This window comes from Ptiloglossa arizonensis, chromosome 3 (assembly GCF_051014685.1).
Source record: "Ptiloglossa arizonensis isolate GNS036 chromosome 3, iyPtiAriz1_principal, whole genome shotgun sequence".
NCBI classification, from domain to species: Eukaryota; Metazoa; Arthropoda; class Insecta; order Hymenoptera; family Colletidae; genus Ptiloglossa; species Ptiloglossa arizonensis.
The window spans coordinates 15,578,954-15,603,371 of record NC_135050.1 but is presented as its reverse complement, the minus strand read 5'-3'; the positions used below and the strand labels follow the sequence as shown (position 1 = coordinate 15,603,371).

The following is a 24,418-nucleotide window of genomic DNA, read 5'->3' as shown; positions in this document are numbered from 1 at the left end:
TAATTTTGTCCCGATACTCGCGCGGTTCTTTCTTTTTCTTTGTTTTTTTTTTTCTTTCTTCGTTTTCTTTTTTTTTCTTTTTCTTTCCTTTTCGTTTTCTCAATATTCGTACAGAACACGGGAACCGTGTTCCCGTATTAAGTTACCCCGACGACCGAACCGTGCCCAGCGACCAATTTTTCAGCAGCTCGGCTTACAAAGCGTGCATAATACGCGCCCTCGGTGCGGCACGCTCGTCGCTGTGCAATCAGCCGCCTACCTCGGACACGAGCAACACGAGGACCGCTGGTAAACCTTACCGAGCAACAACCCACCGACTAATCCCTCGGAATCGGCCTCTGTAGAAACTCTGCCGCGACACACCGCGCACGCGCGCGCCACAGACCGACCGACCGACCGGTGACAGATGCATTAAACCTTGTACGCGCGCGCCCGCCACAGTGCAAGCGAGCCAGCGAGCGAGCGAACGAGCGAGCGAACCAACCAGCGCAAACACGAGTGCGATTACGCGTCGCAATCTGCCTAAGAAATTATTAGAGAAATTCTCAACCGAACCCCTCCGTTCCTAATAACGTTGTCAGTTCGACGACTCGCGCTTCGAGCGTCAAGACGATTTCATGTTAATCGGGCGCCCGTTTTTACACCGTTATTCATGAACGTTTCAATCAACCGTCCGCACGTAAGGTAATTAACCAACGCGATAAATAATTTAACAGCCGGTCGTCGCGACGGTAGACGCGCGTTTCAACGCACGCGGTAGCGCGGAAACTCGAGAATTCGCGCGACCGAGACTCTTAACGAGGGAACTCGTGGATCCGATCCACGGACGAATTAGCGGCTTGAGAAACGATCTCGAACAATTCTCCTCGGCGAGAGGAACGGAAGAATTGAAATGCAGTTTTTTTTAGAAGTTTTCTAGGATTTAAGATTTCTAGGTCATCTTGGATTTCTTCTTAATGGAACGTTTAACCGTTCGAACGATGACGCGATGACGCAACTTTAAGTTGCCGACTTTCTACGCGTACCTAATATTTGCTACATAATTGGACACGTCGACGATTGCGAATTGATTAATTTCGATCGAAATCGACGGAGCTTTCGAGATACGTAATCGATAGATTCGAATATTTTGAAATTGATCTTGAGCGCCCCCCTTCGAGAAACTTTCGTTCTCGTATATTATATCGCGCGACATTTTTGTAAAAAAAATTCCCACTCGTGGCGGTCGAATTGACTTTCAAATCTTCGGATTTAAACGCACGACTTGCAAAGATTTATTTCGACCATTGGACATACCCCGTTGATCGGAATATATTTGAAATATCGTTTTATAACCTCAAAAATAAAGAAGTTAATTAAGGTGCTAATATATAGCGACTCGATCCGCGTTTACCGAGTCTCCGTAATTAATTCCTTATTTTGTTCCATTTTCGCTCCGCGGTATGAAATATTCAGAAATGATTTACGATCTCGAGCCTCCGGATTATGCTAAATTATGCCTAGTCTTTGAATTACGGCGGAACATCGTTATAATATCGTCCTCCGTGTACCACAAAATACCGAAACGCTCGAAATCATCGGAGGAATTAGCAAATATACATATAAGGTACCCGAATTTAAATACGACTTTCGTTCGGGAAAATGGAATCCATTCGATTACCATTTTAATTTAGGCAAACGAATTTCTTGCGCAATTCTCCCAGGCTGTACACACTCCACCCAGAAGGGCGATTCTAAAAGCGTGTTACGCAACGAAAGGTTCACTTATTTCGAACGCCAACTAAATTGAACCGCGCTGATACATACCTAATCGAAACTAGCGCGATAACGTTACGTTTCGTATACACGTGTTTTCGAACGTTGCTACGATATACAATATATTTTGACAAATTGGCAAACATCGATAAACGTACACGTTTATTTAAACACCATACGTAATAAATAAATGTATTATACTTTTATTTAAAGAAGATACGTAATAGAAAAATATATCATACTTTTACTTAAATAAGATACGTAATAGGTAAATATATCATACGTTTATTCAAGTACGATACGTAGTAGATAAACATATTATACGTTTATTCAAGTACGATACGTTTATTTAAATACGAAATATAATATTTTTAAATATTACACTTATTAAGTTGCATTAAAGTAATCGAGAAAAAACGCGATCCGACTATTATAGTTTTTGGATCGCGTGAATACTGGATAGTATTCACTATTAGAGAGAATAGAGAGAGGACGACTTTAACTCTTAACGAGTAATTGCGGTAGAAGATTTCTCACGGAAATGTATACCCTGGAAAGTGCACCGCGCTAATGCATTTCGAAGACGTCAAGACCATTCGACGTTCTCGACATCAGTCGTTAAAGTCTCTTTCCTCTTTGTCCAATAAATACGAAACGCCAACGCGCCGAAAAATATTCCCCGTCGTTTCGTTGGAGGCGTGTTGTTCGAAGAAAACGTCGATAACGATTTATAATCGTTCTCTCCGCGAGATATTCGCGATCGAAAGAAACGCGGGAATCCCGGACGGTAGTGCGAATTAGTCGTGAGACACGCTTCCGATAAATCGTACCGAGGGAAATTTGTAATTTACGCCCCGGCGGCGGGTGTCACGGTTCAACAAACGCTCGATCAAACATCGTTCGGAATAAATTCGGCTCGGAAGGTATCCGCGCGTTCGAAGACAACCATCCGTTCCGATTCCTCAGCAGCGAGAGTAATACGTTTGTTCGGGCGTCGTGGACGATTGTACGATTATTGGATTAGCAACGGGTTCCGATTTTGATGTCCAAGCACGGCTCGGCTTTGATCTCGTACGCGTACGTGGAACGGTGCACCACCGAACGACAAATGACACGCGCCATTAAGAATCACGGTTATAAATTGCAATCACCGATACACGCGCGCATGCGAGCGCCAACGAGCTTCCTTCTCGTACGGTACGTGCCGGTTGTCGAAAGAAATTCAATCGCGCTCGTCTTTGCGACCGAGCGGATCCTCCGACGTTCCTAACGGCGGATTTACTCGCGCGGATACACCGCGGCCAATCTATACGAAATTTATCGGCCACCCTAGGTAATTCCGGAGGGGAGCGTGTCGCCGAACGATGAACGCTTAACGCTCGTTCGCGAGCCGCGTGAAACTTAAGTCCCGCTTGGGTTACACGGTGAAACGATACACCTCCGAGCTCTTGATCCGATACGTTACCTGCTACACCGATCGTTCTTCCCGCGAGGGAAACGGATTCCGGAAAGAACGCTGATTAACGCGGGACGAAACTATCTTTATCGTTTCGCGTACCGTCAAAATTCTCCGTTAAACGGAGACATCTCTCCGGGACGCCAAAAAATAGGTAAATTTCATACAAAATTATATGACTCCTATTGTAATCATTTCTGTCTAAAACATAGGTAAATTTCATCAAGAATTGTATAACTCCGATTAGAATCAATTCTATCTAGAAAATAGGTAAATTTGATCAAAAATTGTATAACTCCGATTATAATCATTTCTATCTAAAAAAATAGGTAAATTTGATCAAAAATTGTATAACTCCGATTATAATCATAAATATTATAATCGGATTTCTATCTAGATAAATTCTATGTAATTGAAATTTACGCAAAAGTCCATTGCCTTGGAATCTATGATCGATCTGCCGAGACGAATCAACGGATGTAGATAAAATTTGAATCGCGCGCGATCGACACACGAGCAGACACGGTTTGCTACGAGATCGACAACTGACCATCGTTCGGTAGCAGGTGACTACAGCCGCAGCAGAATCGATCGCGCGAGTTGCAAACCGTACACGAGGGAAACGGATTCTAAGCGGAAAAAACATTAATTAGCACGGTACGGAAGAACTCGTATCGTTTTGCATGGCAACGCAGTTGTTTCTTTTTAGCAAACAACGAAGGAATTACGTTCCTCGGTGTACATTGAGAGGAAAAAATAAACTTTTAGCGAAAATCAACGAGAAAGTTCCCGGTGTCGGTGAACCGCGACGAGATTATAATTCCTTTGACCTTACCGAAGGAGAATAACTATAAATGCAATTGTCACGACGAAAAGAGCAGTGTTCAATTCTTTTCGTCGATGTTAATTTTTAACGAAACTATACGAAACTTCGAGTCGACCGGTGTAGCAAAAACTACGATTTCCTTATTGGCGCAAGACGAACGAAGGCAAGAAGAAGGAAGCTATAATTACAATCTTTAAATTATCAACGTAATAAAGTATAATTCTTCGCATAATATAAACATCGTAGAAACGATCTCAGTCGATAGTAATTAGGATGTCGGTAATTCGATCGAATAATAACTTTTATGGGTGACGGTAATAGCTCCTTAAATACTGTTTCGCGTACGCGGTATCACACCGGAAGAAAAATATTTCTTCCACGTCGTGCGCCAAATTAATTGTCCGCGACCGACTCGATTAAGCTGGACGTCGAGCGAGTTCCCATTATTCTTCTACCACCGGAAATATTAACATTGGACCAAGCACGCGCGACGTTTTAACATAAATATAATACTTTATTCGCGAATGGTAATATAAATATTGAGAGCGTTAACGGACAACCGGTATGAACGAAATGAACCGTTTCAAGCGTCGACTCGCGTCGTTTCCTTCCGGGTAACTTCGATTTTAGGACGTGGGGGTGAGAATGAACGTCTCGCGGAACCGAAACGCACAGAGTGGCGCGTATAGAGAAGACGTCGATCGGCAATTGGCAATCACTGTCCTTCGTTTGTTATTGAAACACACAGTTTCGTCACAGCGACCGTTCGCGACCAACGGTGATTCTCGAGATGCGTTGGATTCGATTCGTCGAGTGCTACCACTCGCCACTGACCGAGAATCGCGCGTGTCCCTTCCTACAGTTGTTCGTGCAGGTCGTAAACCCGTAAAGCTAATTTCGCGAGATGCAGACGTACGAATTTCTATTGCAATTAACGAGCCAGATGGCAGGGAACGTAAACAAACTCTCGGTTCTTAGAAATACGAACCACCGTCACTGACCTCGTGAAAATAATTTCGTCGAAGCAGAAAATTTACGAATTGTATAAGAGAGATTTTAAAAATCACGAAAATACCGTCTTCGAGTAAATGTATCGAACTGTGACGAACAACGGGGAAAACGTATGCTTTGGATCGTTGAACGAAACAACTATGCCGTAATGTAGATCTCGGTGTACGAAGGTGATTGTCTATAGTCACCGTTACCATCGAAAGGATCAACACGTTGAACTTTTTACATAGCATTACTCTCGTTAGTAATACTGTAAAGTAACAAATACGTCCACAAATTATCGAATATTACAAGTAAGGATCCTACAATATTATAACTTTACAGTTTTTAAATAGCATTGCTCTCGTTAGCGATACTATGGAATAGCAAATGCATCAACAAATTATCGAATATTTCAACTTTTTATATCACAGTTTGAACAAAAAGTCCACCGCGGCTCAGAATCTTTTTTCAGGATTATACGATGCCAATTGGAATAGACTTACTCAACCGCTGCGCAAACTCTAAATACTCTAATACTATTGCAAACTATAGAAATCCTTCCTATATTTCACCGTTTTAGAACTTAACGATTGTATTCTAAACGCAACACGTTTCAACGTACCTTCGTAGATTCACCAAAACCGTCTCTCGCATATATGTGACGACGGGCTCTGATAACAAACCGATGGGTCACACATACGTGACGGTTAGTAGCGAACGAGTTAACACGTTAAACGCCACGCTAGTTTACCATACTTAAGGATGCCCTCGATATTTGTACGAACCGTAGCGTTAAAAGTAGAAATATTCGCTAGATACACTTGTTATTCTATAACGTTACCAACGAGAGTAGTGCTGTTTAAAAATTCCGTACTTAAAAATAGCCTGGATATTACTTCGAATCGTACTATAAACTGTTGAAACATTCGCTAATTTGTCGATGTACTATTCTATAGTATTACTAACGAGGGAGTGGTGCTATTTAAAAATGTTCAAGTATCAAAGTTCGTATCTTTTGTAGATTGTGTTTAAAAAGGGATCGCACACCGTGATTGCTTCATAAAAAGAAAGAAAGAAAACGGTTTATTACTATAATACAGCGAACAAGAAACAGTAACAAAACTAATCTTTGGCTGGTAATTTCTAAAAAAAGCTAAACTATTACTCTTCTCTACTATACATTGCAAATGGCGCACACCAACTCTCTTCCTCTTAGTCAGTCTCTACCTTATACATTCCCTAGTTAGGAAAAACGATTACCACTCCAACAGTCCTGTACTTATTATTCTATAAAAATATCAACGAGAGTGATGCCATTTAAAACTCTCCAAGTATAAAAGTTCGTGTCTTGTGATCGCTTCGGAGAATCGTTGCGACTTCGGAGCATCGGTCCCCAGGGACCACCGTGGCGTCCGACGAGTTAAAGTGTCAGTTATTGGGCCTGCTGGCCTATATTGCGATCTAGCAATTTCACGGTGCGTTTGCGGGTTGTTTCGGTAGCGGTCGGCCGTCTCGGTTCCTTCCGTCCGTGTCCTCCTCTTTCCGTTGTGGATCGATCGCGAGTACCGTGATCGTCGGCGGCGCGTAAAGAGCTTTCGCGAGGCGGCGAGGCGGCGAGGGAGCGCGCGTAGGCGCCGTTCGATAATTAACGTTTCGAAATCGTATACGAGCGGGCACCGATCGAACCGCGGCGTCGCAACAATAGTCGCAAAACCCGATCCACGATTCATCGTCGAGTTTCTTTTCAATCGTAGATACAACGTCCCGCGTAGAAAAGAGTCTATTGTTCCTCTTCGGTTCCCCCCGTGCGAGGATGACTACGCACGAAACCGTACGCGTCGGTCCCGCATAGGCGCGTTCAACGATACACTTTCACGATCGAACGAAAGATCGGGGGAATTGCATTTCACACGTCTAATGTATCCGCGTTCCTATTCGGAAGCCTAGTTAAAGATCTGGCCGCTGCGCGGGCTCGATTCCACTAGATAGGCTCCCGAGATACGATCCGAATACGAACGATCGTACTCGTTCCTTTTTTCAATCGACGTTCCACCGGTCGGTGATCGCTCGTTTCGACCCGTTTCGCGTTTAATTGCTCGCGCGGTATCGTTCGCGGTAAAGACGTTGCACAACAACAATTTCGAAGCACCCGAAACTCACAGAAGATCGAGAAGACTTACAGATTCGAACTTTGCAACACAGAAACGTATCTTAACGACGCGAAAACGTGCGCTCCCTAAACTTTGAACCTTGTCTCAGTGATCGCTCGATATTCGTCACTCCACGTGCGCGAATCTGAAGATATCCCGATCTAAATCACGAGTCGTGCAAGTTCTCAACTATCTGCTACCTCGATGCACCTCGAACGGGCTTCGATAACGTCTACCTCGATTCGTGTGTTCTTGGTCTTCCGTTTCCGTACCGATCCGTTACGAGTTTCTCTCGTCGTCTAGAAATTCGTCGATCGAGAACAACCGACCCTCGTCCGGAACTATTTTCCGTAGCTGTTTCGTCGGAGGTTTCCACGCGCGAACGGAACGTGCTCGGCAACTCGCCGTAGCCCTGCATTAAATATCGGGGGGGGGGCGGGAAAGACGCGATCCAAGGTTTACGGAGCGGGTTCCGCGCAACGTGTTCGTCTCTCGTCCACGCTGGCGAACGTAGCACGACACGTGGGAAATATTCAGGACGTGGGTGTGCAACCCCGTGCGCGAACAGGGGTGAGGAAAAATCCACGAAATCGGGCACACCTGGGCCGCGGCGGTTACGTAGGTAGGGCGTGTCGGTGTTGGCACAGCTTGGCAAAACGCGTAGGCAGGCCTCGGTATTATGCTGATCCCCCGAGACTCGCCGCGGCGGCTGAACTCGCGCGCGTCGAGACTCGAATCGACTTTCAGGGCTCGCGCGCGCGACCGTACCAGCGAGCGAGCGAACGAACGAGCGAACGAACGAGCGCACGAGCGAGAAACGAGCGAGTCCACGCAGAAATACCGCGCGGCCGTCGCATTGAAAACGCGCGTCAAGTGACGCGGCCATACGCGCTCGCGTACATAGGTACGTGGGCGAGCGGTATAGAGCACCGAGAGAGGACCAGGTGTCGCAGGTAGCAGCGGTTGCCATTTTCCACGCGACGGGGCCACGCTGAAAAATCGCGATACGGTTTTCCCACGATCCGCGTCGTTCCACCGTCAGGGGACACGAACGCGAAGAATACGAATTCCACGGGAGGGAATTGTGTCAAAGTCGACTACTACGTGGATTCGACGAGCGCGCTCGAATAAATATCGAGTCGATACCAGACCGCGGTTCTACCCGGACGAATACGCTTTGTCGGTAAGCTCGAGATTGTATCCCGGGACGGACGATTTTAGCAAACGTCTCGAGACGGTATTCGCGAATTAAAGAGAAATGGAAATTTTCGAACGCGCGAGACACAAACACGTGTGTCTCGATGTATCTCGCGCATCAAATTTCGAACGGTTGCTTAGAGTATTGTACCTATTCGAAACTCGCGCAATGATGCACCGGTCCCTTTTCAATTACCCGAATCGTACGATCAGTGGGTCTCTTCTTTCGTACGATCACTGATACCTACGGGATTTTCAGAGCTATCGTTAATTTCACAAATCACGTACACCTTGGTTTCCTATAGATAGAATAGATAGATAGATCAGAGAATAGATAGATAGAATAGATAGATAGTATTCCTATAGATAGATAGCAATAGAAACTACAGTGATACCGTTTCGTTTTTCACCCTCGGGATCCGAGTATCCCCTTAATCGGAAACGAGAGCTCCAGTTAAGGATGCGTCTTCCAACGAAACGGAAAGCAGATAAAAGTGACAATAGTACCGCAACCGTCACGACGGACAAGAGTAACTTCGAGGAACCGTACGAACGTACTCGCAGAGCGGAGTTTAGGTTACGAATAAAAAAGGGGGATAATTTATCGAGGAAAAGAAAACGAAAGTGGCGACTAAGAATCACGGAATAGCTTCGAGGCTCAAGATTCGTGGAGAACTCGCGTTACTTCGAATCTTTTCAAATGTACAAAAAGATATTCTCGACTTACGGATATTTCAATTCGCAGACCAAAACTCCGCCGAGCCACGCTGCGTCGAAGACACGCGGAAAATGTTCGATCCTCGATCTTTGCGAAAAAAAAAAAATGTTCACGCGTCACTTTTTCCCACCGATTAGCGTCAACTTTATTCCTCTCCGCGCTCATCGATCTGGACGACTAACCCTCGAGAAATTACGCCCGGTAACGTTCAATTCTATTGTGCGGTCGTAATAACACCACGGCAACTGAGAATTAACCAAAACAATGGGACTAATGGAAAGCAAATTATGCTACCGTCGACGTACGCGAGCGTAAACGCACACGGTACGACGTGGGATGCGTCGATCGCGACAAATTGAACGTACGCGCGATTTCGATCATCTCGAAAGCGAAAACGTACGCGCGATTTACTGGTAACGGAAACGCGATTCTTCCGACGAAGTCTCGAAACGTTCGGTAACGAATACGAGCGTAAACGGAGACGAGGATCGGATCTGGACGAGAGCAAGACAGAGTCTATTTTACGCGCGAAATAAAGAGATCGAGTTCTTGCGAAATAAAATTGCGTAAAAGAATCTGGTACAGGTCGATCCGCGCGCGATGTCCAATAGAAAGAAGAGATCCGCTCCCGAGTCGACCTGCAAACGCACCGTGAAATTGGTGGATCGTAACGTAGGTCAGAAGGCCCGATAACTGACGTTTTAACCGGTTGACCACTACGGTGGTCCCTGGGACCGGTGCTCCGGTAAGAAAACTGCGTTCCGTACCGACGAAACCTGACACAATCGCGAAAAGATTTCGTTTCGCAACTTCGACCTATATTTGCGTAATTATAATTGGTAATTGTTTAGAAAGCGATCCACCTCCACGATTTCAATGACGGTGAGTATATCGTCGTGGAGCTCGTCCCTGGCGGTAAGTATTTCTCAACAGTGTACATTTAATTCGTTACGTTTAGATTCGGACCCTGGAATTATAAATAGAATGGAAAGTATAATAATAGAGTAACAAATAGAATTATAAATAGAATAGAAAGTATAACACCGGAGCAATAAATAGACTAGAAAGTGATTTTCACGCGTGCTTAACCTTACGGCCTTTATTATATTTCCGTTTTCCTTATCCAAGCTCCGTTAAAATCAACGGTGCTCTATCTTCGCTTCCAATCCGCGTCGAATGTTTTTTCGATGCACGATGTACTTACTACGAAAACCAATTCGCGACTATCGCTAAAGGTATTCCAAACTCGTTCACCGGAAACTCCTATCCGAAGCGGCCAGAACATTATACGATACGCGACGTAGCGACGTACGGTTTCGAATAACCTAAGAAACGATCGATGCGCGCAAGATTCGAAATAAGTGGTAGCCATATTTTTCTATCCTGGAAACACGAGTAGCAGTCGAGCAGGGAAAGGTTGTTCCTGACAGCATTTTCGACATACCAGGTTGTTCGGTAAGTTTTGTCGTTCGATAAAACTTATCGAACAGTACAGTATTAGGTTGCTCGATAAGTTTCGTCGTTCGATAGAACTTACTGAACATTACTATACTCTATACTGAACAGTACTGTTCGATAAGTTTCCTCGTTCGATGGAACATATTGAACAGTACTACACTGAACAGTACTATTTGATAAGTTTTTTTGTTCGATAGAACTTATCGAACAGTACTACACTGAACAGTACTATTCGATAAGTTTTGTTGTTCGATAAAACCTATCGAACAGTACAGTGCTGGTTACTCGATAAGTTTCATCGTTCGCTCGAACTTATCGAACAATACTCCACCGAACAGTACCGTCCGATAAGTTTCATCGAACGACGAAACTTCTCGTGCAAGCAATTCGATTCGAAACGCTCGAATCGGCGCGGACCACTTTCCAGTGCGATTATCTAATTATTGTTCGCGTTGTGCCGCGAATTAGACCCCGCCCCGTGCGAATAACTACCGGAGAGTCTCAAACTACTCGCCGAATGTTGGACCGGCGCCGTATGATTACGAAGGCGCCGTATCGACGGAGTCGGCGAGAAAAATCGACACGGCGGAAAAAAGGCACGGAAAGGAGCCCAGAGACCGGTGTCGAACGATCCTGTCGATTGCTCGGCGTCGTGGCTGGTTTTCCCAGCGGCGTTCGACTCTCTCTCTCTTCGTTCGTTTCGTTAGTTCCAACGCAGTACCCCGTGTCGTTCGGCGATGTAACTCGAGGCGCGAAACCGAGCAATTTGAATTTCGCTCGCGGCGGCGCGCTGCTCCGCGCGAAAACTCCTAATTACGTAGGACGTGGCTTTCGGAGAAACGTCGACGACACTTTACGGGGGCTACGCAGGCGCGATCGACTTGCAAATGATCGAGGAAAGCGGGCCCGATCGCGCTGGTGGCAACGATATCCCTGTCGGTCCGGCGGCATTGTAAGTTATTGAGATTAAACGATTACCAGGGTAACGCGGGCCCACGGGTACCGACGGACACTTTTATTCATCAAAGTCCCGGGGGACACCGGCGTCGTTGACACCGACGCCGCGGTCTCGCCGTAAGTCGATCTTCGAAAAAGAGAAAAACCGTGGTCGTGCGCGCGGGCACCGGTGTTCAACCCCTTCTTATTAAATAAATCATTCGGCCCTTTACACCGACCGGCCAATATCTCAGCTCCTCCGTCTTATAATTCTTACATGAATTTCTCTAATGGTCCTCGACGTCGCTTTGTCTTCCGCCAGCTAGCGCGACACTCGACACCGGCGTTTACCTGCCCTATCGATAAATTAACGCGCCACCGTAAGCCTCGTAAATTATTCCAGCGAAACGAACCCGTGAATTTTACACGACGGCCCGACAAATCGTAATGGTTCAACGACAGAACGATGCGCTCGTATTTTTTCTCGTTTTTTTCCTCTTCCGCGCGTAGTTCGACGTCTAGTCGCGAGATCAGTGTCCAACGGACCTTGAACGACGCTCGTGGCGTCGGTACGCGCGGGGCCCTTCGCTCGCGGAACAATCTTCGACGAGATAACGGACGCGAGTAAATGTCACGGGGGATTTGAATTTTTACCGACCGGACCCGCCGACCGTATAATTCGATCGCTACCGTCGCGAACCAAGGGAAAGGTAAACGCACGAATCGGAATCTTCCGGAAGCCTCGCGAAATTATCGAGCGTGACGCAATATCGATCGAGTTACGCCAACGGTGACCTGGATTTTTCTCCGACAAAGTTCGACGATCGCGAAAGAAAGAAACGGGAGGAAGCGAGAAAGAGAAATGGAAAAAAGAAACGAAACAGTTGAGAAAAATAGAGGACGAAAATACGAAGGAAACGTTACGCGAAAACAAACACTGAGTTACGAACACAGTACGTAGAAGCGACACTGCGTTAAAGTAAGCAACACTGCGTTTACGAGTTACAGAGTCGCGAACACGAACGCAGTGGATAGAGGTAACGCTGCGTAAAAGTGAGCAACAGTGCGTTTTCCGTCGCTACGCACGGAAGGTCGATCGTGTTCGTCCGGTCGCGTAATCGCGCCTTTTATCATCCGGTAACAATTTCGTGTCGTTAATGCTGTAATAAGAAACGATCGTTCGGTATTTTTAAGTTGCTCGTTTGAAAATGTTGTACTTACGCTCGGACGCGAGCACGACGTCGATAAAATATTCTTGGCGCGTTGCCGCAAGATGCTAGTTCACTCGGTGGTCGAGGACCAACTGCTGGCAAGAGTATCGGAATAAGCGAGGATATCGAGGACGATGAGAAACGCGTAGCTACGAGGATAAACACGGTCGACCTTCCGTGCTCCGCGATGGAAAATACACGGTTACGTATTTCGCGTACAATATTTGTTCGTAACCTCGTAAGGAAGCTTTTATCCCCAAATTTTTGATAACGTTTTCGTTAAATCGCCATTATCGAGAAAGAACACCGAATACCCTGTGCATATTCTTTCCACGTTCCGATTCGAATCATGTGCAATCTTACGGGTCGATTTGAAAAAATGTTAATATTTGCAAATTCTACGATAAACTCCCTTCGGTCGACCGTATTTGCATCGAGTAAGTTCCACGCTTTGGGTAAAAATACCGAATTATTTTACTCCCATCTGACTCCAAGTCCGAACGTCGAACTGTTTCGCGAAAATTCGAAAGTGTCCACGGAAGAATTTCTACCGTCGCGAGAGAAAAAGGACGCGAAAAATATCGATGCACCCAAATATTGCGAAATTGTTCGTTGGAAATATTGCCTAAAACGCGTAAAGATACGATAATTAAAGAAATATGGCGATCGATGGATCGTCGTCGTGATCGCTACTTACGAACTACCAACAGCGCGATGTTAATCGACGAGTCGTTGTTAGAAGTGCGACTTGCAACAGCGTGATGCTGATCGATGAATCGTTGTTAGAAATGCGACTTACAACAACAGCGTGACGCTGATCGATGAGTTGTTACTAGAAATGTAACGTACTACGAACAACAGCGTGATGCTAATCGATAGGTTACTGTCAGAAATACGACGTACAACTAACAACAGCGTAATGCTAATCGATGTATCGTCAGAAATACTACTTACAGCTAACAACAGCGTAACATCGATCGATAGTTTGGTATTAGAAACACGATTTGCAATTAACAACAGCGCGATGCCAAATCGATAGGTTATTATCAAAAACACGACGTACAACTAACAACAGCGTAATGCTAATCGATGTATCGTCGAAAATACTACTTACAGCTATCAACAGCGCAACGCCGATCGATGATTTGGTATTAGAAACACGATTTGCGACTAACAACAGCGCGATGCCAAATGGCTAGATTATCATCAGAGATACGACTTACACCTAACCACAGGGCGAGAATAAACCCCCGAGGTCAGGGAATTTCCAAAAGTAAAATAACACCGTACCGTAATTCGGTAGATCGGATCTTTCGAGCGGTCTGTTCGCGCTCAGTTACCTCGTTAAAGCGACCTTCGAAAACGACAGGATACGGTGTAACACGCTCTCCTACGCCCGACCGTTGACGATAAAGTTTCACGCAACGAGGATCGCGTACGCTCGAATCTCGCGAATAAAATAGACGAGCGATTCGATCGGCGCGCACGGTGGCCGGAAAGCGGCGATAAACCGGAAAGGTGTTACCGCGAGACGCGCGAAACGCGCGAAACGCGCGAAACGAATAGACTCACCTCTGACAGCCGCGTTGAGCCTGTCCAGATTCGCGAGGGTGAGCGGCACCGGGCCGAAGTGCATCACTATCTTGTCGTCCGCGCGTCGCGTACCGGCGTAACCGACGTCGCGACGCGCCATGAAGATCCCCGTGTAGCTTCGACGTATGTAACGACCGCAGGTGTCGTTCACCGTTAGATCGAGGGTGGCGTTCAGCACGCCCTTGATCGCCCTCTTGACGCGCACGTGCAACTGACCGTTCCTCGATTCCTTGATCTTCCCGGTGAATATGTAGTCCGCTTGGCGCACCTTCCCCATGAACGTCGTGTCGTTCCTGATGGCCGCGGTCAAGTTCGCCCGACAGTCGAGCAGCTCCTTCGTCGACGAGACGGCCAACGGTAGCACGATACCGGCCCACAACACCGCAAAACCGATCTTATACATTTTTCGTGTCCGCTCGCGAGCTATTTGGTCCGCGTTACGCATAACGCGTCGTCCCGCACCACCGATCGATCGCGCGCACACACTTGTTCGCGCCTCGTACGATTGCACGCTTCCGATCGAACGTTCGTGATTATTCTCGCGGCATCGTTGATTCGTTCAAAGTTCGCGCTACGGTTCTCTTAACGGGGTGGGTGGTGAGAGAAAACGTGGTCCCGAATAGTTCCGATCGATTCACGGTGAAACTACAGGCGACTCGAGTAACGATCAACGTCGACGTTGATCCGATTGATCTTCGGACACCGCGAAACGTTTCAACGTACGACGGTGGAGCTACGACGTGGACGGTAGCGAGCGTAGCTCTCGTGGGTGACGGTTTCGATCGGTCCGGCGGCTGTCGATCGCGTGACGATCCTCTCGCGAAAAAAAAAGGTACACACCGGGCGCAGCTTCAGAGCCGAGGACCTCTAAATGGAAACGAGTCCGATCTTACGAGGCGTGTGATCTTGAGCAACAGGTTGGCGCCGTGTGTCGACCCACGCTCGCCGATTTCCAATCCGCGCGACTCGCTCGTTTCCCGTTCCACCGTGGCAAGTGCGAAACCGCGCGTGAGATTCGATCGCCTCGGATCGATAAATCGTTTAGATTCGGCGGCCTGGCCCGACCGAGACGTTTTATCGCCACCGCGACGCGATCGAGTACCGATTCCGTTTCCCGGTATCGTCGCCGAACGTACGCGCGATCATCGACGATTCCCCGCGTCCGCGCCGCGGAGCATCGGTTGCCCGAACGAATCGCGCGATTTATTTCGCGAGCGTCTTCCTCGTTTCGAGCCGACAATCGTACGCGTTCGTAAAATTGTCCGATTCGGCGATAATCGTCGTTCGACGAGGGGGGGAATATCTCCGGCGTCTATCGATCGCGATCGACTTTCGCTCCGTACCTTTCGAAACGCGTTGCGTCGATTTTTCGGTTCACCCGCGATCGAAATAAAAGGAGAAAGAAACGCGATCCGGGCTCGTTCGAGACACTGATCCTGCACCAACGTTCTCCGTGCACAGTCACTGAGACGAGATCACTGGGCCGAAAGTACCGTCGTAACGGGATCTTCCGTCGCTTAGACGCAACGCAACGTCCGATCGAGATATCCGATATCGATGCACGGCCGTTAAACGCGAGCTACCGTATTCGAGCGGTCACCGATCGTACCGATCGACCGATTCGATCGACGATCGCCACCGCCGAACGGAGCACCGTGAACGCGAATTGTCAGCGCCGCGGTCGATATTCGAGACAGTCTCGGCGACTATCCGCGATCCTGCGCGAGAGTGAGAGAGCAGTGGTCGAGGTGGTGGTTGGTCGCGTGGAGGCACGCGCTGGACTGAGGAGGGCTAAGTGTGGATGCTGCAACTACAACGTGTAGGCGTAAGTCGCCTTAGACCAAGGGACCAAAGAGGGAGAGAGAGACCAACGCCGCCGAGTGTGTGCACGCCGCTCTCGGGCGCACACGCTCCCGCCTCTTTCGGTGCACGCTCTCGCGCGTCCGTGGCGAGCCGGAGAGGAAAACGCTCGGTGGGGGGAGAGCGAAGCGGCCGGGACAGAGAGGAGAGAAATCTCACCGAGACGACCGTGCGCGCCGTGTGCGCCGTGTGCCCTGTGTGCGCCGTCTGCGCCCTGCGCCCAGTATGCGCCTACTATATGTGGGTGCTAGTGACACACTTGTACCTTCAACGATATAACCGTGCGTGCACCACCGTCGCGACCACTTCGACGTTGCGCGGAAAAAATCGATCGAAACGCCCTCGATCGCTTTTGCCCGCTACGACCGCGATGATAAAAGCTGGTAAAGAACGAGACCCGGAAAATCGGGGATCGAGCGAGTTGAACCCGTTGAACCGTACGATGGTCCCTCAGGACCGATGCTTCGAAGTTACGACGACTCTCCGAAGCGCTCGTAACTCGACGACTGTAATACTTGTAAACTTTTGAGTAGCACCGTAGTTGGCGATACTACAGGACAACGAGTACATCGACGAATTAACGAATATTTCAACTCCTTACGGTTCGATTCGAATAAATATAAGCGACATCCTTGAGTATAGAATTTGTCAAGTTTGAAGTAGCATCGCTCTCGTTAATCGTACCGTGGAATAATGAGTACATCCGACGAATCGTCGAATATTTCTACTTTTAACGGTTCGATATACCGAGGACATCCTCGAGACATCCTCGAGCGTAGAAAACTGGCGTGGCGTTTAATGCGTTAACGGTACGCGTTGGGGTAAGGAAATATTTGCTCCGTTCCATCGAGAACCCTTCGCGTATTTTGCTTGTTTTGGGAATAAGCGTACGTACTTCGTTGGACGAATCTACGGACGCGGATACGTATACCCTGTATACCTTGATCTTCGAGCAACGGACGATCGAAGAAAACGTTCGAAGTGTCTCGACGGAGCGTTACCGCTCGCCTGGATACCGAATAACGAGAAAATGCCAAATGTTTCGCGGATGGTTTTCAATTCGTGGTTCGCGGACGGATACTGTTTGGAAACATCGAACAAAGTCGAAACGCAGCAACCTGGCCCGTGTATCGAGAGACGTAGAACGTACGTTCGTACACCGGTTACTCACCGTGGTGCATCGATTCGTTCTCCGTGTTACGGACGCGTATTCCGCGAACGACCTTTGCGTCTTCCTCGTTTGTAAATTTTTACAAAAATTCCAACCGAACGAAACACGTTTTCGAGAAGAAATCGGTCCGTGGTTCGATCCAGGAATGGAGAATCCCTCGCGTATTGGGTTGTTCGGAAAGTGATTTCGTTTTCCAAAATGGAGGATATATAACTTAATAAAATGTTTATACGCTCTAAGAAAAATCGTTTCTCAACTGTCTTCGCTCGAATAAAACGGAACGACTTTCCGAACAACCGAATACGTTGTCGAGGAGACTCCTCAGAGCGCGTTAAACGTTAAGAGCGCTGTTATCCGCGGCTGAGGCGTCCTTTTCTCTTTCTCGATCCGTGGACGAGAATACGCGAAAGAAAACTCGTGGAGCGAGAAATCGGGTCGCGGGCGAGTGGGCGTTTTTCGAATTGGTTTCTCTCCGGTGCGAAAGGTTCCCGAGAAACGGTACCCACCCTCGGAGCGGCGCGCGTCGTTGCGTGCTTAGCCGCGTTTAAACGCCTCTGCGCGGCGAGATTTCGGTCAACGTGGGTGACGACCGGCGGTGGGGAAAAAGACCCGAAAACGATCTAATCTGTATCGACTTAACGAGCTACGATCTCGAGCGGTTCGTAATTGATGGCGATCGATAACAGCGCGTCCCGTTCGCGCTCTCCTCGCTCGGTTTCTCGCGTTCACCCACGAAACGGTGGGAACCTCCTCTTTAACGAGTCCGTGGAAGTTAATGGATCGACTTCGACGCGACAACGTGCACGGGAAGAACACGTGCGCTCTCTCTCTCTCTCTCTCTCTCTCTCTCTCTCTCTCTCTCTTTGTAACTCTGTTTCTTTTTCTAACTCTATAACTCTTTGCGACCCTTTCTCCAACTCTCTCACTCTTTGCGACCCTTTCTCCAACTCTCTCATTCTTTGCGGCACTTTCTCCAACTCTTTCGCTCTTTGCAAACCGTTCTCTAATTTTCTAACCCTCTCGTTCTTTGCGACTCTTTCTCGAACTCTTCGCGACTCTTTCTCCAACTCTTTCACTCTTTACAAACCGTTCTCTAATTTTCTAACTCTCTCACGCTTTGCGAACCTTTCTCCGTCTCTTTCTCTCTCTCTCTTTGCAACTCTGTTTTCATCGAACTCTCTAACTCTTTGCGACTCTTTCCTCAACTCTCTAACTCTATGCGACCCTTTCTCCAACTCTTTCACTCTTTGCAAACCGTTCACTAACTCTCCAACTCTCTCGCTCTTTGCGACTCTTTCCCTAACTCTTTCTCTCTCTCTTTGCAACTGTTTTTTCCAACTCTCTCGCCTTTGCAACTCTTCCACCAAGTCTCTCCCTCTTTCTCTCTCTCTCCGTCTATCTCTCACCCGGCCGCTTTAATTTACGATAATAGTTTCCCCCGCGCGGAGCGGAACGGACCCAACAACTGATCTACGGTGTCGTCGGTTATGGTACATCATAATTTCCGCGGATATTTATATGCCCGCGCGTACAATGTTATGCAGCGCCACGGTCTGGGCGTGGACGGAACGAGATTCTTGTCTCGGCCGGCCAACCAGATACGGTCTCGAGTTTCGAACGTTCGCGGAAATCATCCTCGAAGCGGACGTCGCGACGGAGCCACCGCGCGAAAAATCGCGCTGCACCCACGCCTGCGACTCGTCGGTGACCAGGAAAACTCGAGAATCGCTTTATCGATCAAAAATGGTGACATACGTGCACGCTCCGATTTGTACGAAGGATCTCTCGAAACTGGAACGCGCGATTGTTCATTCCGCTATCCGTTTCGCGGAAGATGCACGACGAACGTGCGAAAACTCTCAACTTCTCTGTGCCAAACTCTGTTACGTCGCGCTACGATGTTTCGAGTGTTCGATCACCGTATTTGGGAACACTTCCCGTTAAATTGAATAAACGTGGTACCGGAAATTGCAAAGTAAGCGAGTCGTTCGTTCCCCGTAGGTAATTCTACCGACCGTTTCGCGAAACGGTAGTTTTCTTCTTAAAAATTGCATTTTCCTTCAAAATTGATAGTAGGAGGTCAAGGGGTTGACCTTGGAACGTCCTTCGGTTAGCGAACATCCCGTACGTATAAACAATTGTACGTTTCTCGTTTTCCAAAGTAACGGAAGCACGGAGATAACACTAGGAGCGTCTATCGCAACGAGTCTTCGATTATTGCGCAAAAGACTCTTTCCAAATATCTTTCCACGAACGCGTATATTTCAGAGGAGGATATCGAGGTTCAGGATGTTCAAAAGCGTATCACGAGGACGCGACGAACTCGAACAGTGACTCTTTCCAAATACCTTTCCACGAATGCGTATATTCCAGAGAAGTATATCGAGGTTCAGGATGTTCAAAAGCTACGTATCACGAGGACGCGTCGAACTCGAACAATGACTCTTTCCAAATACTTTTCCACGAACGCGTATATTCCAGAGGAGGATATCAACGTCCAGGATGTCCGAATCGCGATCCCGGACCTTGAACCGTCGAAGAAGCGACCGAGACCTTAAACGACGTTGAAACGTCGGGAGAGCTCGTTGTCTATGATAATAAAAGATTTAAGGCCAATGACGGTTCATGATGCTCTCTCTCTCTCTCTTTCTCTCGATCGTTTGCGTAACTGGCGCGGTATTACGCGGCCGATGCTTCGACTTCGAGGCCTCGTTGTTGACATTTAACGAACGGTCGTAGAAACTTTTCTCCAACCCGCGCGGACAAATGGTCGCGATAAATAAACTCGAACGACGCACGATCTACGGATTAACTCTTCGAGGGACAGTTGCTAAACGCGCGAAACGATACAAAATAACTAAAACTAAAAACTAGATTAATTAGATACTGAACCACGAGATGGAATATTAACATTCTCACCGTGCAACTTCTACGGAGTTATTCTCATTTTTCACGGTGGATTGGAAAATAATCCACCGTGCGCGTTAATGCTACGACTAGCGAATGGATCGATTTGACTCGTTTCGAACTTTTGTTTAAAATTACTCGATCATTAACGGTGTCCTTGTCCACGATATTCGTGGACAATTGTCAAAATTGACACGCAACGATACTCGTAAATTATTGGGTTTTTTTTGGTGAAAATGAAACACGATTCTTTTAGAGTGCATAAACATTTTTCATTCGCCCGTTCCCCGTCTAACATCCGATACGAACGGTGATACGTTCACCGTGTTGGTAATTCCAGTGTTAAAAACGTGGTGAATTTCTCGGGCCAGTGTGGCCCAAATAGTCGACGAAACGGCTCGTATCCGTGTACCGTAACCATCGAGAAAACGTGTACTAGTATCGAGCTCGTTTACGCAACGTATCCGCCACGCGATAACTTCGCCCGAGTCGCGGAATCCGCGCGTTTCTTTATCATCCGTTACGGGGCCCCGCGTTCGGAGCCCGCGACTTCCACACTTTCGAATCGGTGAATTTTCTTTCCCCGTTCCGGGAACGAGAATCGCGTTTCGTATCGTACGCGCGGCGAAACGGGCTAATAGGACGGTGCGGCGCGCGCCGGACATCGAGCAAACGTGGGCATTTTGATAGGTCAGGAATCTCGGGGGATAACGCGGCGGGACACACGGCCGGACCAGTTATCGCGACGCGATAATGAAACACAGATCCGTATCTGGCCGACGACGTTCGCCCACGTGGGCACGCGTTGAGGAATGCGGGCCTGGGTGCCTGGTGGCATTGTTGCGGGAACGTGCATCGATGGTAATGGGCGACGGTGACGTTAATGAATGCCTTACGGCGTGATCCGTACCGTATCGCCAGCCAGCGCCGATTAAACGAGATTTCTCGTCCGGTCGAACGGTCCGGATCCGCGGCTGGCACGCGATGATCGTTTTCGAAAGGAACAGCTCTGGAAACGCTTCTATGGGGACATTAAGTCCGCTCCATTCCTTGTGTACCCCCTCTCTCTCCCTCACCCCACCCGTGGTACGCGGCCTGGCACGATCGCCGACGAGCAAAGCGAATCGGGGACCCGATGCCCACGCTCCCTGGCGACATATCACCGCGGATCGCCGCGCATGTCCTTGTGCATGTCCTTACCGCATCCGCGAATCGCCTCGTTCCACGATGGGCGTGGTGTGTCGACGACGTTACGCCAAGCGGATCCTCGTCCCGTATCTTCCATCGGAATCGTCCGTTCCCGAACACGTAGTATCCCGCGAAGCGTTAACGGCCCGATTTCCTCCTCCCGGAGTACGTATATCGCTTACCTTCGTCACGGTTAAGGGACGCATACTAGCGGACGATAGCGAAACGTTTACGCGACTTTCGGTCAGTTGGGCGAATCTTGGACGAAAGTTTGACGAAAGTTTGACGAAAGTTTGACGAAAGTTTGACAAAAGTTTGACCAAAATTTAACGAAAGTTTGATGAAAATTTAACGTAAATTTGACGAAAGTTTGACGAAAATTTTACGAAAGTTTGACGAGCATTTGACGAAAGTTTGACGCAAGTTTCGGTGGAACGAAAAGATGGCGTTGACGAGGAGATCGATTCTTTCTCGAGGAGATATTCTAACGTAGATCACAATGTTTAGCTGCCTTCCGTTGAGACCCTTTTTGACGAAACAACATCGATATCATTTTTTTATCGACTTCGTGCGCTTTGGAAGTGTGCTACCGATCTTCGCTAGCAGAAATTTAATCACGCGTTCGAGGACATCTTTCGAGGTTTGGGACCGACGCGCGAGGCGAGTCTACGCAATTGTTTCTCGCGACACTAAGCGTCGAATCTTCCGCATCGAAACTCGAAACTCGCGCGAACGATGATGTTCGTAAGCGTTAACTTTGGCCCACAGATCGCACGCTATTTGCGTATCATCTGCGAAACGAACATTTCTTTTAAATACTGCCCTTAGTAACTCCACCTTTCTATCGGTAGACCAAGTACGCGATTTAAGAATAATTATTTCTCTCGCTTAAAAAATACGTCATTGAAGTCGTAAGCTCCGCTTTCGAACGAATATACCTGTATCGTTGAAAAAGAAAGACGAGCTCGAAACATTGTTACTGAAATCCACGAACAACGAAATCATCTCTCGCGTTTCGAAACGAAATGGACACCCGGTTGATTTACTTGCAATTTCGTAAAATAGACGAGAGAGAAGAACGATTGTTTCTCTCGCTTAAAAAGTACGTTGTTGAAGTCGTAAGTTCCGCTTTCGAGCGGATTTACCTGTATCGTTGAAAAAGAAAGACGAGCTCGAAACATTATAGTATTACTGAAATCCGCGAACAACGAAATCATCTGTCGCGTTTCGAAACGAAATGGACACCCGGTTGATCTACTCGCAATTTCGTAAAATAAGCGAGGGAGAAAAACGAGGTTTCGTCTCGCTGAATGGACGATTTGGACCAATCGACGACGACGAAGACGTTCGCGGTGTACGTATAGCTCGGCCGTTTGAAAGTGATTCGCGAGAGATCGGTCCGCGCACGATGTAACGAGCGGTGGGGATGACACCGAACGACGGGAGTCACGTAGGTATCGGATGTCGTCCGATACTGTTTAAGACGTTCGCTGCCAAGTCATGCGTAGACGCGCCACGCTAATGTTTTAGTTACCGCGGCCTCGTTCCTCGAGGCACGAACAATTTAAATACGTATTACGTCATGTAGAAATCCAACGAGCGTACTACGGTATCGTCCGTGCGAAAACTTTTAATCCGGGTTAATCGAAACGAAGGTAACGCGTTAAAGGAACAACTCGAAGACGAGTGGTCGAGTTCGTGTACGCGTCCCTAACGATACAAAATATCGGTCGCTCGATAATTTTAAAGATAAAAATGATCGATGTTCCGTGCGCAACTTTGGATGTTCGTATCTTGAGAATTACGAAGCTACTGCAACTAATATTTTACATATCATTGGGCACTTGTACGCTGTCATCCCGCAAAAGCGCGTTATAATCGAAGTCGACCGCTCGGGGTCCTTCCCTCGTTGGCGCGGTGCTTGGAGAAAATTTTACGATGTCGGCGCGACGGACTACGGACGAACGATAACGAAAGGGAACTTTCTCACTTTGATGCGTTCGGTTCGTCGACATCGTCGATAGTGTCGTAAATTTGAAACGAAAACGATGTCGCGGGAACCAAAACGAACAATGGAACGAATGCGCTATCGTCGAGAAATCGAGAGTAAAACCGTGTCCGTGTTGCGCTTTCGTTACCGCGAGAGGATCCGTGTCTTCCCGCTTGTGATTTTCTTAAAGTAAAAATCCTTCTCGAATGGTCGATAAATCGTAGAATTATTCCGTGAAATTTTCAGAGCACCGACGACACGTCCCGCTGAGCGATCGTTAAACGCTTTTTCGGAGCAACCTGTTCGTACGCGAGGAGGACGGGAGGGGAGGGGTACGCGGGCCGCACGGTAGACAAATCGTCAAGCGGGGGGAGTAAAATATGGCGATGGAAAGACGAGACAAGCTACCGCGCCGACTGATCCGCCAGCTAACGAATGGATCGATTTGCGTGGCTCGTTAACAATACACGTAAGGAACGCTAATGCGCCACTTTGTTTCGGGCGACCTCGCCGCGATGAGGGCTGTCCTGGAACGAAGGGAAAAAAAAGAGAACCGGGTCTCTCTCGCTGCTGGTGCTCCCTCCGCGGCGATGGAACTCGTCTTTCGCATGTAACTGTATCCTTGTCGCCCGACGGCGCGGGCACCGAGCGATTATCCTTGTCGCATCGGGACGGTAAGTACGTGTACGGTTGATTAAACTAATCTTATAAGCGCTCCGATCTACAACGGAGGAGCCGGTAGCATCGAGAATTATCGCACCACGGAGATCCGTCCCGTGTCCGGAGAAACTCACCGCGTCCAGTTTATCGTTTATTCGCGCTTACGCCGCGATCCCGGTTTAGCAGAATTTATTTACCGAACATAGAATATACATATCCCGTGCACGAGGAGAGGCAGCGGATCGCCGGGAGAAACCGAGCCGACGACGGCGGAACGAAGACGAGTTACGACGAGCGTCGCCTCTGGGTTCTTCGTCACGAACCGTACCACCCTCGGTCGCCGCGCAGC

General features: G+C 48.0%; 1 protein-coding gene across 2 annotated transcripts in view; it reads right to left on the bottom strand.

Annotated features, from left to right (window-relative positions):
- LOC143144453 (agrin) overlaps window positions 1-14,356 on the bottom strand; it is a 772,831-nt gene extending 758,475 nt beyond the window's left edge. The window contains exon 1 of one of the 2 annotated variants that reach the window (XM_076306867.1): window positions 14,273-14,356. In XM_076306867.1, coding sequence (XP_076162982.1) covers window positions 14,273-14,336 — 64 coding nt within the window. In that variant the 5' untranslated portion in view covers window positions 14,337-14,356. The remainder of the gene's footprint in view (window positions 1-14,272) is intronic. The other variant, XM_076306868.1, reaches the window with a different exon arrangement.
- Between the last annotated feature and the right edge of the window lie 10,062 nt (window positions 14,357-24,418).